Raw genomic sequence first — 14,765 nt, 5'->3', positions numbered from 1 at the left:
TTCCATGACTTGGAGACGTAGGCCTCATGCTCCTCCTGTCTTCCCCGAGCCCTCCAAACCTGGCCCCCAGAGAGGCTGGGAACAGAATCCACCTAGTGGACTTTCAAGACAGAGTTTATGGCCCCTCGTCTTCTCCCAAATAACCCTAAAAGCAGATCGACTTCAGTTTGATTTAGCAGGAAGCAAAGGGCACGTGATGCCATTACATTTAGCTGAACCCTCACTTGTACCTGAGCCAAATGAAAATAAATGGCAATTTCTTTGGCAGAGTGGAATTTGGGCCATTTTCCTTGAGTCATGGTATTTATTAAGCATTTATTATGTGCTAAGCACTGTGGTAGATACAAGAGAGATGTTCTGGGTTTCCATAGAAGGCTACTGTACCTGAACGGCATAGAGAAGATGCATTCTGTAAACCGACACAATCTCCTGGTGCTGCTTCTTGGTTTCCTAAAATGATCCAAAGGACACAATGAAGGGAGCACAAAGACATTAAGACAAGACAAGCTCCAGAGAGCCTAATTCTATCTCCGGCTCAGATGTCCTGCTAGTGTTTGATGTCAGTGGTTAGGGCACCTCTTGGTGACCAAAAGGTTATGAATGAGAGTCACTGGTCAGTGGGAAGAATGTGCTCTTTCCATACCACCCAGGAAAGCAACTTTCCAATTATCCAATTCTTTTCTTGGTTCAGGCCTAAGGTATAACCGATGCTGGAGAGATGGAAAAAGATGCTAGCTGAGGCGGTAGGGCAGACCTTTCCCCTCCACTCTCCACCCTAATCTCAGAACTGGTGACAAAGTCAGCCCTTCTCTGACCATGTGAAGGGAGAGGCAGAAGTGCCATCTAACTGCACACTTGGGGTCTGAGCAATGCCCAACCTTGAATGGCAATAATAATGTTGGTATTTGTTAAGCGCTTACTAGGTGCTAAGCACTGTTCTAAGCGCTGGGGGAGAAACAGGGTGATCAGGTTGTCCCACGTGGGGCTCACACACTTTTAATCCTCATTTTACAGATGAGGGAACTGAGGCACAGAGAAGTTAAGTGACATGCCCACAGTCATACAGCTGACAAGTGGCAGATCGGGAGTCGAACTCATGACCTCTGACTCCGAAGCCCAGGCTCTTTCCACTGAGCCATGCTGCTTCTCCAAGGGGCCACAGACGGGGCCACAGACAGGGCCACAGACGGGGCAAGGGGCCACAGACGGTGTCCTGTTGTGGTGGTACATCTTTAGTGCTCCTCTGCAAGGCTACAGTGTGCCAGTTTCTACATCTGCCCAGGTGAATCAATCAATCAATAGCAAAGCAGTACAGCGTTGTGGATAGAGCATGGGTCTGTGAGTCCGAAGGTCTTGAGTTCTTGTGTGAACTTGGGCAATTCTCTGAGCCTCAGTTACCTCATCTGTCAAATGGGGATTAATGCTGTGAACCCCATGTGGGACAGGGACTCTGTCCAACCTGATTAACTTTTATCTACCCTAGTGCTTAGAACAGTGCTTGGCACATAGTAAGAGCCTAAACAAGTACCAGAATTATTATTATCATTTACTGAGTTCATATGGTGGGCAAAACACTATTTTAAGTGCTTGAGAGAATAAAGTTAAAGACGCAGTCCTTGTCCTCAAGGAGTTTACTACCTAGCAGGGGATGCAGACACTTAAATAAGCTCCAGATAGGAGGAAATAATAGTGTCTAAAACATATACCTAAGTGTTACAAGGGTCTGTATGTATGTAAGTACATACAAGGGGCAAAATCTGGGGATAAGTGATGGGGAGATTTGAAATTAACTGGGAAAGTCCTCCTGAAGAAGTTGTGATGTCCAAAGAGGCTATGAAGATGGAGAAAGCAGTAGTTTGCCAGATATGAGTGGGGAGGGAGTTCTAGGCAAGTAGGAGGGCTGTGGCAGAAGAGACCAAAGGAGGCATAACAAGTAGGTTCCTTGAAGAAATGAAGCATGAGCGGTGGGGTGGTTAGTGGGAGAAGAGAATGGGTAAGCAACAGGGATAGAGCTGAGTGCATACTTTAAAGCCAAGTTTCTGCTCAATACAGAGTTCGACAGGGAGAGACATGCAGAATGAAGCCAGAGCGATCAACACAAATCCCTTTTAAACAGCCAAGTGGTGATTTGGGTTGGAGGAGATGAGAGCAGGGGTAGATGGGCCCCAGACTTGACTGTCTCCTGCAGCCAGTCTGAGGGAACCCTGAACCAGGTTCATTGTTAACTTGCCTGAGAAAGTTTCAAACGATGTGACAAACTGGGATTGAGAACCAGATGGGTGATGAAGGGATTTCCTAGGACTCTGGAGAAGAACCCAGAGGCTGAGCCTAGAAGCAAGATCCTGGGTACAGTCATCTCTATGGTGACATGGTGGCACCCTTGTTGACAGGGCAGCTGTGCCCATGTGGCAGTGCCCAGGGAAGCAGTACCCAGAATGGAGAATGATCTGCTGAGAGGTGAGGGGGTGGGTTGAATAAACAGCCTATTATCAGGTTTGTAGCTTATCTCCCCTTCTCCCCCCACTCCTTCAGGATGTCAATCAACAAATCAATGGGATTTATTGAGTGCTTACTGTGTACAGAGCACTGTAGTTAAGCAGTTGGGAGAATACAGTAGAGGAGGTAGACATGATCCCTTGCCCTCAAGGAGCTTGGACTCTAGTGGGAGAAGACAGATATTAAATTACAGAAAGGGGAAGCAGCAGAGTATAAGATATGTACATGTGTGCTGAGGGGATGGGGTAAGGACCCAAGTGCATAGGTGATTCAGAAGGGAGGGAGATTAGGATGGGGAGATGAGAGGTTAGTCAGGGAAGGCTTCCTGGAGGAGATATGATTTTAGCACATCTTTGAAGATGGGGAGAGTAGCAGTCTGTCAGATACGATTGCATCTCCACCTTACCCTTTGCCTCCCCTCAACTCCCCACCCCCAAAATGGCTGAAGTCCACTTGATTCTCAGTCTCCGTAGGTGTTAATTTAATCTGCTGAGCCATTAACCCTCTTGATGGAAGACTCAGAGAGAGACAGGTCGGTACTTACCGCTAGCTGATTCTGCAGTTGTTTCACTTGCTGCTGTAGAGCATCAAGTAGCTGACTTTGCCTCTTGGGGGTGCTTGTTGAATAGGACAGCTGAGAAAGGCTGTTCAAGGCTTCCTTTAACTTGATTACTTCCTTTGACATCTCATTTATCTAATCAGAAATGAAGAAACTGTATAAAACTTCAAAGATAGGTTAGAAATATTTTCCTGATCTTTTCATTTTTGCCAAGTTGTTCTCAGTAACAACAAGAATAATAAAAATTATGGTATTTGTTAAGCGTTTACTGTGTGCCAGGCACTGTACTAAGTACTGGGGTGGATACAAGCCAATTGGGTTGGATGCAGTCCCCGTCCCATGTAGGGCTCACAGCCTCAATCCTCATTTTACACATGAGGTAACCGAGGCATGGGGAAGTGAAATGACTTGCCCGAGGTCACAGAGCAGACAAGTGGTGGAGCCGGGATTAGAACCCCTGATCGTCTTACTCCCAAGCCCATGCTCTATCCACTATGCCAGGCTGCTTCTCAGTAAATATTGCTGATGAATGAGAGCCTACTGTGTCCAAATAACTGAATGGAGAGCTTGGGAGAATATAATAAAAGTATAGGGTATGGTCCCCTCTCAGGGTCACACCTGGAGAGTTTCTAGCACTCTACCAGTCTCGGGCTACGGGAGGGAGAGTCAAGCAGAGGCCTGTCCATTCCATTCCTAGCTTGGGTAGTGGCTAGGGAGTGGGAAGCAATCTGCTACAAGTCAAAACTCACCCTGCTGGGCAGCAGCGGCATGGGAGACAGTGGAGGGAGGAGACTCGAGTTTACTGCGTGGAAGGTGACAAAGGTAAACTACTTCCGAATCTTTCCCAAGAAAACTCTATGGATACACTCCCGAAACGATTGCAAATGGAGAGCGGGGCATTCTGGGAGAGATGTGTCCGTGGTGTCACTATGGGTCATAAATGACTCGACGGCATAAGACAAGACAAATAAGGTACGGCCCTGCCCAAGAGAAGCTGAACAGCTAATAGGAAGAGAGGCAGACACCAACGATATACAGTCAGTGGGAAGAGGAGGGAAAACGTAAGAAATGAATGAATGAATTTTAAAATGGAGCATACATATCGACAGATACACAAGTATCTAGAGAAGTCAAGAGGCCTAGTGGACAGAACGTGGGCCTGGGAGTCAGGCGACCTGGGTCCTAATTCCGGCTCCACCATTGGCTGCTGTGTAACCTTGGGCAAGTCACTTAGCTTCTCTGGGCCTGTTTCCTCATCTGCAAGGTGGGGATAAAATACCTGTTTTCCCTCTTGAACTGTGAGCCCTTTGTGGTACAGACAGTGTCCAACCTGATTATCTTGTATTTATCCCAGGGCTTAGTGCAGTGCTTGGCACATAGTAAGCACTTGTCAAATTGCGCAATTATGATTATTATAAGCACAGGGGTGTTTGGGGGCTGTGGGTACACAAGAGCTGGGGGGAGCTGGAAAATAATTTTCAGCAGGGCTTTGGAAATATGGAAGGACCTGGGTCTGGTAGATTGGACCGGGGGAAGGGGTTCCAAGTGCAGGAAGAATGTGGGCAAGGATCTCTGCAGCCCTGTTCCAGGGTGCTCAGGACATCTGGAAAACTGTTTCTTCATCTTCTCCCAAATGCTTAGTACAGTGCCCTGCACACTGTGAGCACTTCATAAACATCACTGATTGATTGATTTTTGATCTAGTTCAAAATATGAACTGAAAATGTAATTTGGACGTAGGGAGGTTTATCACGGCACCGACTCTTTAAGGAGAAATGCGGCGTGAAAGTGATAAATAATGGGGTCAGTCTAATGTATTTATTAAGTGCTTACTGTGTGCAGGGCACTATACTAAGCACTTGGGAGAGTACAACACAATATAACAGACACTCCTGCCCAAGTTGAGCTTCTTGTCTAGAGACAACAAGCTTATGGCCAGGAAAAATCCAATTATGTTCAATTTACTGACTTTGCTAGGTTATTTGCCCATGGTCAAACAGCAGTGGAGTAAGGGATGGACCTGGGAACTCGTGACTTTGGAACAAAGCCATATACACAGACAAGAGTCCCCATAAATTTTGTAATCTCACTGCATTTCAGAGAGAGGAACAGTCCATCTTCTCAAAGAAAATAGCCTACAACCCTGAAATGTTAGGTTTGAATACCACACCCTACAGTTTACATTTGGAAGTTTGAAGGGCAGAGGTTAATCATTATAAATGGGGGAAACGGGTGCAAGATGAGATCTACCCTGTTCTTCTGCTTCCCCTTGTCTTTTTCTGTGCAGGTTCCAGCCATGTTTCCTAGTCTTGGCTGCAAATCTCCTCCTCCTTCCCCGCTGCCTTGTGTCCACTTTTAAGAATGAGGGCTCAGGAATCACTGTGGAGGGCATGGGGTCTGGAGAAAAGGGATTAAGCTGAGCGTTTGCAGGCTTCCCTGCAGGAGAAGAATCTGGCAGACTCCTAACGGATGTTGGAGTTTGGAGTTTTGGCTGAGTGATGAAAAATTTTCGGTTTTGAGAGTTTGCTTCTACTCTCAGACACTAGCTGAGCTCCCACGATAACCGCTGTAGAGACAGTCAGCTTCAGAACACTGAACAACTGGAAATCACTTAACAATGGACAAGTCAATGACATGCCAGTTTAAGAGGAATTAATCCATACCACACAGACAGGTCTCCAGACTGTAAGCTGGTTATGAGCAGGGAACTTATCTACCAACTCCATTTTACTGTTATACTGTACTCTCCCAACTGCCTACTGCAGTGCTTGGCACATAGTAAGCACTCAATAAATGTAACTGATAACCCATCTGGGGTCAGTGGGATTTATGTTTGGTCAATTGTAAATCGTTCCAGTTGCATTCATTCTTGAGAAGCAGCATGGCTAGTGGAAAGAGTATGGCCCCGGGAGTCAGAGGACCTGGGTTCTAATGCTGGCTCCACAACTTGTCTGCTGTGGGACCTGGGGCAAGTCACTTAACTTCTCTGCGCTCAGTTCCCTCCTCTTCGAAATGGAGATTCAAAACCTGTTCTCCCTCCTATTTAGATTGTGAGCCTCATGTGGGACCTGATTATCCTGTATCTATCCCAGTGCTTAGTAGAGTGCTTGGCACATAGTAAGCACTTAACAAATGCCACTATTATTGTTATTAGTAGTATTAGTATTTTACTCTCAGTAGCATATAGGATGCCAACCTTCTTGGAGGCTGCTGCAATTTTCACTTCTAGGCCATTTCTGCTAGGCTGCCTCACGAAACACCACCCACCTTTTTGTCTTTATCTTCCTCCAGTTTTGAAGAGCTCTCTGAAGACCGCTTCATTTCCGTAAGCTCTTCTTGAGTTTGTTGACATTTCTGAAGAAGTTCGTGTACCTCCTGCTCCTTAGATTTCAAGAGACTGTGAACATTTTCCTTTTCCCTTTTGAGCTGAGAGAGCTCACTTCTCACCTGAGCTGCCTCTGAAGTGGTCTTCTCTCTTTCCTTCTGTGAATCCTTTAATTTGGAAGTCAACACGCTGACTTCACCTTCCAAAGACACCCGGAGCTTTTCGTAGGAAGCCCGGGGCACCATCGCATCACTTACTGCAGCTTTCTCTTCCAACAGATTTTTCTGGAGGTTTTTCACTTCGGCTTCCTTGTTGGCGAGCTGTTCTTTGAGACTGGCCATCTTTTCCTCCATTTCCTTCGCCGAACTCCGGAGTGCGGTCACCACCTGCAGGTGCTCTGTAATGGACACAGAGTTTTGCTTCTGGGCATCGACCAGCAGCTTGAGCTGCGTCACTTCATTCAATACCTTCACGTACTGGGATTTCATTTCTGACAGCGCGTCTTCTGCTTTAACTTTGGATGCGTTGTTCACCTGCATCAGTTTCTCGTGCTCTTCTTTATGGATGTAGTCGGACGTTACCTCCTCTAGAGACTTCCTCTTCCTGTAATCCTCTAGCTCTGCTTGCGCTTCCTTGTAGAGCTGAGACAGCTCACTCACTTGTTTATTGAGCTCATCTATCATTCTGCTCATTGCTTCTTTCATCTCACCAGTTTCATCGCTGGATTCCTGTGGCACCTGACTTTTCAGGGTGTCTTGCAACCTTCTGATTTCTTCTTGCGCTTCTTTGTACTTTTCAATCACAAAAGCTTTCTCCTGGGTCACTTGCTCGATAATTGAGGCATAGGAACTCTTCATTTTCTCGTACTCTTTTGTGGACATTTCATTAACCACGTTCCTTTCCTTCTCTCCTAGTTTCCCCTCCAATTCTCGCACTTTCTCCTTATTTCTTTCACTTTCTTCTAACGCGTCCTGAAGCTCTCGCTTTAGCCCCTCGATCTCCTCCCGTGCCGCCCCCAATTCATCTATTTTCAAATGTCCCTCCTTGTGTATAGGAGGAGGGCCTGATTCCATCTGCTTTGGTAGAACTGAAACCCCGTCTCTGGTCTCCTCGCTTTTCCTCTGGGTTTCTTTAAACTTCTTGTTCAGATCAGAGTTATTTTCTGAAACCTCTAGGCCATTCAATCCATGTGATTCTGGGACTCTAGACTGGAGCTGGGCCTCTAAGTGCCTCCTCTCTGTTTCAGATTGGTCAAGCTTCATTTGAACATCTTGCAAAATTTCTTGTAGCTGCTGGATTTGGACCTCGCAGCTGCCGGTGGCTTTATCCGGAGGAGGGGTCAGTACAAGTTTAGATGACCTTGGCTCTGGAGTCATGGTGTCATTTGGTCGGTCTATCGAGGGTTCCAAATCGGTTTGGGTGGAATGATAAGAATCAATGCTTAGGTTTCCTTCTAGCCCTTTTGGTGACTTAGTCTGTGGGAAATAAGTAATATGATCGACATTTAGTTCAGGAAACTGGATTGCATTTGCAAAATAATCACAACTAATTGATCTGACTCTCCTATTCGATTGGAATAGTGCCTTTTACCTCCACTGTACCCTCCTAAGTGCTCAGGGCAGTGCTCTGCTATGGTAAACATCTAGTAGAGTGCTCTGCACACGGTAGGTACTCAGTAAAATGGCTGAATGGCCTGCCTCTCATACAGTACACCGCTGTGCTTATTTACAGGTAAATACATTAATGTGGTAATTACCTAAAATATACAACAGTAACTCTTGAGATCTCCTGGCTACTCTCAAAATCCACCCCTTGCACCTGTGTGTACGATATTATTCTTTCACATCTTATCAAAACACTTGCCCATCAAACACACCCACACACACTTCCTTCCCTAACTGCCATCTTCAATTGTTCTCTCTCCAATGGCTGCATCCCCACTGCTTTCGAACATGTCCATATCTCCCTTACCCTAAAAAAAACAATCCCTTGACCTCACAGCTCTCTCCAGTTATTGCCCCATCTCCCTCCTACCATTCTTCTCCAAACTCCTTGAGCAAGCCATCTACACCCACTGTCTCAAATTCCTCTTCTCCAATTTTCTCCTTTAGCCTCTTTAATCTGGCTTCCATCCCCTTCACTCCATAGAAACCACCCTCTCAAAGATCACCAACGATCTCCTTCTTGCCAAATCCAACAACCTCTACTCCATCTTAATCCTCCTCGACCTCTCAGCTGTTTTCCTTGTTGTTGACCACCCACTTCTACTGGAAGCATTATCCAACCTCAGCTTCACTGACACTGTCCTCTCCTGGCCCTCCTCTTATCTCTCTGACTTTTTACTCTCAGTCTCTTTCACAGACTTCCCCATTGCCTCCCACCCCCTAACTGTGGGTATCCCTCAATGTGCAGTTCTGGATCCCCTTCTATTCTCCATCTATCCCTACTCCCTTGGAGAACTCATTCTCCAAGGTCATATGTCTTCAACTACCACCTCTATGAGGGTGATACCCAAATCCACATTTCCACAGCTGATCTGCCATCTTGCACTTCCTCCTGCCATCAAGACATCTCTATCTGGATGTCCTACCATCACCTCGAATTTAATATGTCTAAAACAGAACTTTGATTTTCCCATCCAAAGCCTGCCTTCCCCATGACTCTCCCATCACTGTAAAGGGCATCACCATCCTTCTTGTCTCACAAGCTCATAATCTTGGCATTATCCTTGACTTCTCTCTCTCATTTGACCCACTTCAATCCATCACTAAATCCTGTAAATTCCACCTTCACAACATCACTAAAATCTGCCCTTTCCTCTCCATTCAAACTGCTATCACGTTAATCCAAGCATTTATCCTATCCTGCCTTGATCAGTGTATCAGCCTCCTTGCTGACCTTCCTGCCTCTTGTCTCTCCCCACTCCAGTCCATACTTCATTCTGCTGTCCAGTTCATTTTTCTGTAAAAACATTTCTTGGAAACTGAGAAGGAAGAATTTTAGCAGGTTCAGAAGCATCACAGAAAGAGAGTGCATGTTTTGGAATGAGTAGAGAATGTTCAGGAGATTAAATACCTGTTCGGCCTCCTAGTTGGACAGTGAGTCTCATGTGGGAAAGGGATTGTGTCTGACCTAATTTTTTTGTATCTCGGTACCTAGTACAGTATTTGGCACACAGTAAGCACTTAAGTAATGTCACAGTTATTATTACCATTAGTTGAAACTTCTGAATCTCACTATATTGTAAGTTCCTTGTAGGCAGGAATTGAGTCTACCTTGATGTACTCTCTCAAGTGCTTAGTACAGTGCTCTGCCCATAGTAAGTGCTTAATAAATACCATTTACTGATTGACTGATGTTTGAACCAAATAGGATCTTCAATAAAAGGGAAATCCAGAGGAGTGTAGAGCTGGGACAAAGGTTGGGAAAAGACTTTGAGCACTTACTGTGTACAGAACACTGTACTAAATGCTAGGGAGAGTACAATATAACAGAGCTGGTAGTCATGTTCCCTGCTCACAATGACATGCAAAGTTGATTCCAGATTCTCTACAGAGTTGACCAGTAAATAAAGACGACTGTAAGCACTGGCTGATTCGCTTCTCCAGCACTCACTCCAAGCATGCTATTGGACTGCATCTAGTTAAGCCTCTATGCTTATCAGCATAGCCTATTGGATAGAGTCAGGGCCTGGGAGTCAGAGGACATGGGTTTCTAATCCCACCTTCACCACTTACTTGCTGTGTGCCCTTGGGGATCTTCATTTTCCTCATCTGTACAGCTGGGGTTCAAAACTTGTTTCTCCCTCTTACTGAAACTGAGAGCCCCTTGAGGGGCCTGTTTTATCTTGTATCTACCCTAACACTTAGTACAGTGCTTAAGAAACACCACAGTTATTATTAACTTCACTATTCTGGTCAGGAGCTTAAAGAACCAAGGTTATAAAAACTGATTTGAATTTTTTGGGGAAGAAAACAGAAAGTTAAAGAGTTTACCTGATAAGGTCCCAAGGCTAAATGGTTTCAAACTTGGGGATGTGCTCTACAATGGATGGACAGTATTCTAATAATAATAATAATAATGTTATTGGCTAAGCACTTAGTATGTGCCAAACACTGTTCTAAGCACTGGGGTTTATACAATGTAATCAGATTGGGCACAGTCCTTGCCCTATATGGGGCTCACTGTTTTAATCCCCATTTTACAGATGAGGTAACTGAGGCACAGAGAAGTTAAATGACTGCCCAAGGTCACACAGCAGACAAGTGATGGAGCTGAGATTAGAACCCATGATCTTCTGATGCCCAGGCCTGTGCTCTATCCACTAAACCATTCTACTTCCTGCTCACCTGTAACATGTCTTGTAATTCTTTATTGTGCAATGTAAGAGAAGTGACTTTTGCTTGCAGCAGTAGAAGAAGATCCTGCTGGTCTACATCAGAGCTTATATCCAATAGGCTATCAGCACCTTTAAAAAGTAGCACAGTTTAATTTAATGATTAGTACAGTGCTCTGCACGTAGTAAGCACTCGATAAATACCATTGATTGATTGCAGAGGGGTGCCTTTACCCTTCATGCTAAGGCACAGCTTAACCCGATCATTTCAAGTTAGAGAAGAGGAGATGATTCTTCCCAGAAAAATTAGGTTTTATCTACAAAGCCCCACTTCATTGGATTTTTGCTATTTGACCAACTGACTTCAGCAAATTTGCTGAGCACACAGGCCTTATAACAGCAGTCAGAGAAACTTGCCAACATGACATAGTCACTAATGAGTCGAAAGGGCCCCTTAGTTTTTAAAGGACTGCATTTTTTTCTGGCCTAGATGGAGTATTTTGGAATTATAACTTGCCCCACCATAACACAGACCGACTGTGGACCGCCCCCAACTTCTCTGGGGATTTGGGATTCCCTCCTGTTAGTGGCTGGGGGATCATATTAGGGAAGCCTCCATCTTTGTAGCTTGGCATGGCCTGAGGGATTCTGTAGGGAAATGGGATTACTTGTCCAGCCTCCACTCCAAGTCTGGAAAAAAGTGAGGAATTTCCTCATCACTTGGGATTCACCAACCCAACCTACAAAGTGCTGGGGACTTCCTCATCCTTGGGTGCTAAACCGGGCTGGTGGCTAGGACTCACTATGAATGACATGGCCCCACCCTTAGTCCAAAGGACCATGGGATGACATGGTCCCCCTGTAATCACAAAACATACAATGGGGGTCATTCATAAAGGTCACTGAGACAGGCTGGAACTCAAGCTTTGAGGCCAAATTAAGCTTCAAAACTTTCTCCTGAAATTTTCCAACTGGGTCTCTAAATCCTTGCATAAGAGAAAGGGGTGGTGATCGGAGAGGGGGAAATGTAATAAGGACTAGTTTCTGGAACAAAGGTAGGGGATCTTACCAGCAGTGCTATCACTCAGCCTGTCCTTGTTTTCTCGTATTAAGCTGACTTCTTCTTGCTGAAAAAACAAATGGGACTTTTAGGGAGCATTCTTTAAGGCATGCATTTTCCCAGTCAAAAAATTATGGATTTTTTTTTCCCACAGAGTTCAGGTGGAATGAAACCATTTAAAAGATGGCTAGAATTATTTTACAAAGTGAGCAGTAGTACATCTAACATGAATTGCTTCTTCAAACACTTTTTTATGGTATTTGTTAAGTGCCTAGCATGTTCCAGGCACTGTGCTAAATGCTGGGGTAGATATAAGCTAATCAGGCTGGATACACTCCATGGGGCTCACAGTCTTAATCCTCCTTTTACAGATGAGGAAACTGAGGCACAGAGAAGTTAAGTAATTTGCCCAAGATCACAAACAGCAGACAAGTGGTGGATTCGGGATTAGAATCCGTGACCATCTGACTCCCAGGCCTGTGCTCTATCCACTACTCCATGCTGCTTCTTGGGAGACTGTACTCTTCCAAGCACTTAGTACAGGGCTCTGTGCCCAGGAAGTTCTCAATAATTACCATTGATTGATTGATTGACATCCATGTATGGGCCTAATTTGTGACTGCAAAGGCCAATATGGGGGACCCCCAGTCCCGACCACACCATGCACACACTCAAATTGTCCTTTGCTGTGCTGTCATGTTTGTACAGTTCTTGCCACTATTTTTACCTCTGCCTTTGTGTTCCACTATCCTTTCAGAGATTCTGTTTAAGAAAAGCTACACTTTTTCATGTTGCAGTGTACCATGCTAATCTGTTCGCAGCAGCCATGTCCCAGTTTTTAGTTTTCTTCTTATTAAATTGTTCCCTCTGACCGCTTTGTTTATGGTCAGCCCTTTCTAGCTCACTGCACAATAGCTGTTTGGGTTTTCTACCTATCATGCTTCCCAGATGGATCATCCAGTATCTGAGGAGCAGCGTGGCTCAGTGGAAAGAGTGCAGGCTTAGGAGCCAGGAGTCATGGGTTCTAATCCCGACTCCACCACCTCTCAACTGTGTGACTTTGGGCAAGTCACTTAACTTTTCAGTGCCTCAGTTACCTCATCTGGAAAATGGGGATTAAGACTGTGAGCCCCACGTGGGACAACCTGATTACCCTGTATCTAACCCAGCACTTAGAACAGTGCTCGGCACATAGTAAGTGCTTAATAAATACCAACATTGTTAGAGTCATATCATCCCTTCAGTCAGATCTAGCAATGATGAATTTATTTATACCCTCCTCAGTACTCAATTTTCTATGTCAACTCAGTTATTTATTTTGACCTCTCTGGATTTATATATCTTTATGTTTTGTCTCCCATTAAAGGGAAAGCTCCTTGTAGGCAGGGAATGTGTCACTTGTATATTCTTTTCTTCCCAAATGCCTACAACAGTGTACTACACAAAATGAATGCTTGATAAATGCTTCTCCTTCTCCCATGTCTCTCCCAATGAAGCTGTGTTGAAAGGAGCTTCGCTTGACTCTTAGGAGACTAAAGTTTTTCCAGGACTTCATCTTATATGACTCTGTCTTGTCACTTGACATTGAGTAACAGTGATAACTGCGGTATTTGTTAAGTGCTTGCTATGGTCAAGCACTGTACTAAATACTGGGGAAGATGTGAGATAATCAGGTTTCACATAGGACTCACAGTCTAACCAGGATGGAGAACTGATACTGAATCTCTATTTTACAGATGAGGGAACTGAAGCACAGAGAACTGAGTGAAGTGACTTGCCCAAGCTCACACAGGAGCAGAGTGGTGGAGCTGGGATTAGAACCCACGTCCTTTGACTTCCAGGCCCGAACTCTTTCCGCTCACTATGCTACTTCTCTAAAGTGTAGTGTTTGTAAACTTCAGGAAGTCAGAATGCTGGGATAGAAAGATTCAATTGTCTTTTCCAATATGGCATTGCTTAAGCCCTTATGCTCTTTGGAGGCTTAAAAAATTAGATGGAACAATGCAGTCCATTAAAGTATTCGTTTCATGGATTATGAGTCCCCCAAGGGGCAAGGGCCCTGTCTAATTCCCATCTGGGTATTCTCTTCCAGCCCTTAGGACAGTGCTCTGCACAGAGTAAGCGCTTAATGTATGATATTACTACTATTATTAATATTTCCAGTTTTCAATGAATTTAGAAAATACATTCTCTAGCAAAACAATAATAATAGTATTTTTTAAGTGCTTTCTATGTGCCAAGCACTGTTCTAAGCACTGGGGTAGATACAAGGTAATCAGGTTGTTCCAAGTGGGGCTCACAGACTTCATCCCCACTTTACAGATGAGAGAACTGAGGCAAAGAGAAGTGAAGCTACTTGCCCAAGATGACTCAGCAGACAGGTGGCGGAGCAGGGATTAGAACCCAGTCCTCCAACTCCCAAGCCCGTGCTCTTTCCACTAAGCTACACAGCTTCTCTGCAAAAGGGACCAAGTTCTACATTGGAAGGCTCTCTTAAGGACATTCTAACCTTGAGTGAACAAATTCTGTAAAGTTTTCTGAGAGCTACCTTTTACTGTAGGTACTTGGGAATTTTAGTCCCAAGCTCGGAGTTGACCTGTATAACTTTTATGTTAAAGTTGGGTAGTCATAACTGCTGATTAACTGACTCGTTAAACAAATTATGAATTACCATCTCATGCTGATGGTCCAACAACAATATTTAGGAAAAACATCACTGTAAAACAAATTACATTTTAAAACCCTAAAAGTAACAATGGACCTTAGAAATAACAGAGGCACCCAAATCTAACCTTCTACTCAGGTGTCCTTATGAGCATAGAATGACCACTGAGCCTAGAATAATTTCCTCTAAACCTTTGTCCTTGAAAAGTCTACATGTGCTCATTTATCACAAAAATAATCTGGTAGTGTCAAATAAGACTGTCACTTCCTGAAGTAATAGACAAGAATGACCTCTTACCTGCAGATTCGGCCAACTTGAGATGTT

The 14,765-nt window shown here is 44.6% G+C and overlaps 1 protein-coding gene and 1 non-coding gene across 7 annotated transcripts in view; one reads left to right on the top strand and one right to left on the bottom strand.

Annotated features, from left to right (window-relative positions):
- Positions 1–14,765, bottom strand: part of RAI14 (retinoic acid induced 14) — a 153,177-nt gene that overhangs the window by 2,681 nt on the left and 135,731 nt on the right. For all 6 annotated transcript variants that reach the window (XM_029060516.2, XM_029060517.2, XM_029060514.1 and 3 more), the window contains 5 exons: positions 11,786–11,843; positions 10,730–10,848; positions 6,323–7,855; positions 3,041–3,190; positions 385–450 (listed from right to left, as the gene is read on the bottom strand). In XM_029060516.2, the coding sequence (XP_028916349.1) occupies positions 385–450; positions 3,041–3,190; positions 6,323–7,855; positions 10,730–10,848; positions 11,786–11,843 (1,926 nt within the window). The remainder of the gene's footprint in view (positions 1–384; positions 451–3,040; positions 3,191–6,322; positions 7,856–10,729; positions 10,849–11,785; positions 11,844–14,765) is intronic.
- On the top strand, positions 3,656–3,794 carry LOC114810887. The gene has a single exon (XR_003758577.1). It is a non-coding gene; the product is annotated as a small nucleolar RNA SNORA7 (small nucleolar RNA).

The sequence above is a fragment of the Ornithorhynchus anatinus genome, chromosome 3 (assembly GCF_004115215.2).
Source record: "Ornithorhynchus anatinus isolate Pmale09 chromosome 3, mOrnAna1.pri.v4, whole genome shotgun sequence".
NCBI lineage: Eukaryota > Metazoa > Chordata > Mammalia > Monotremata > Ornithorhynchidae > Ornithorhynchus > Ornithorhynchus anatinus.
This window is presented reverse-complemented; position numbering and strand designations above follow the sequence as displayed.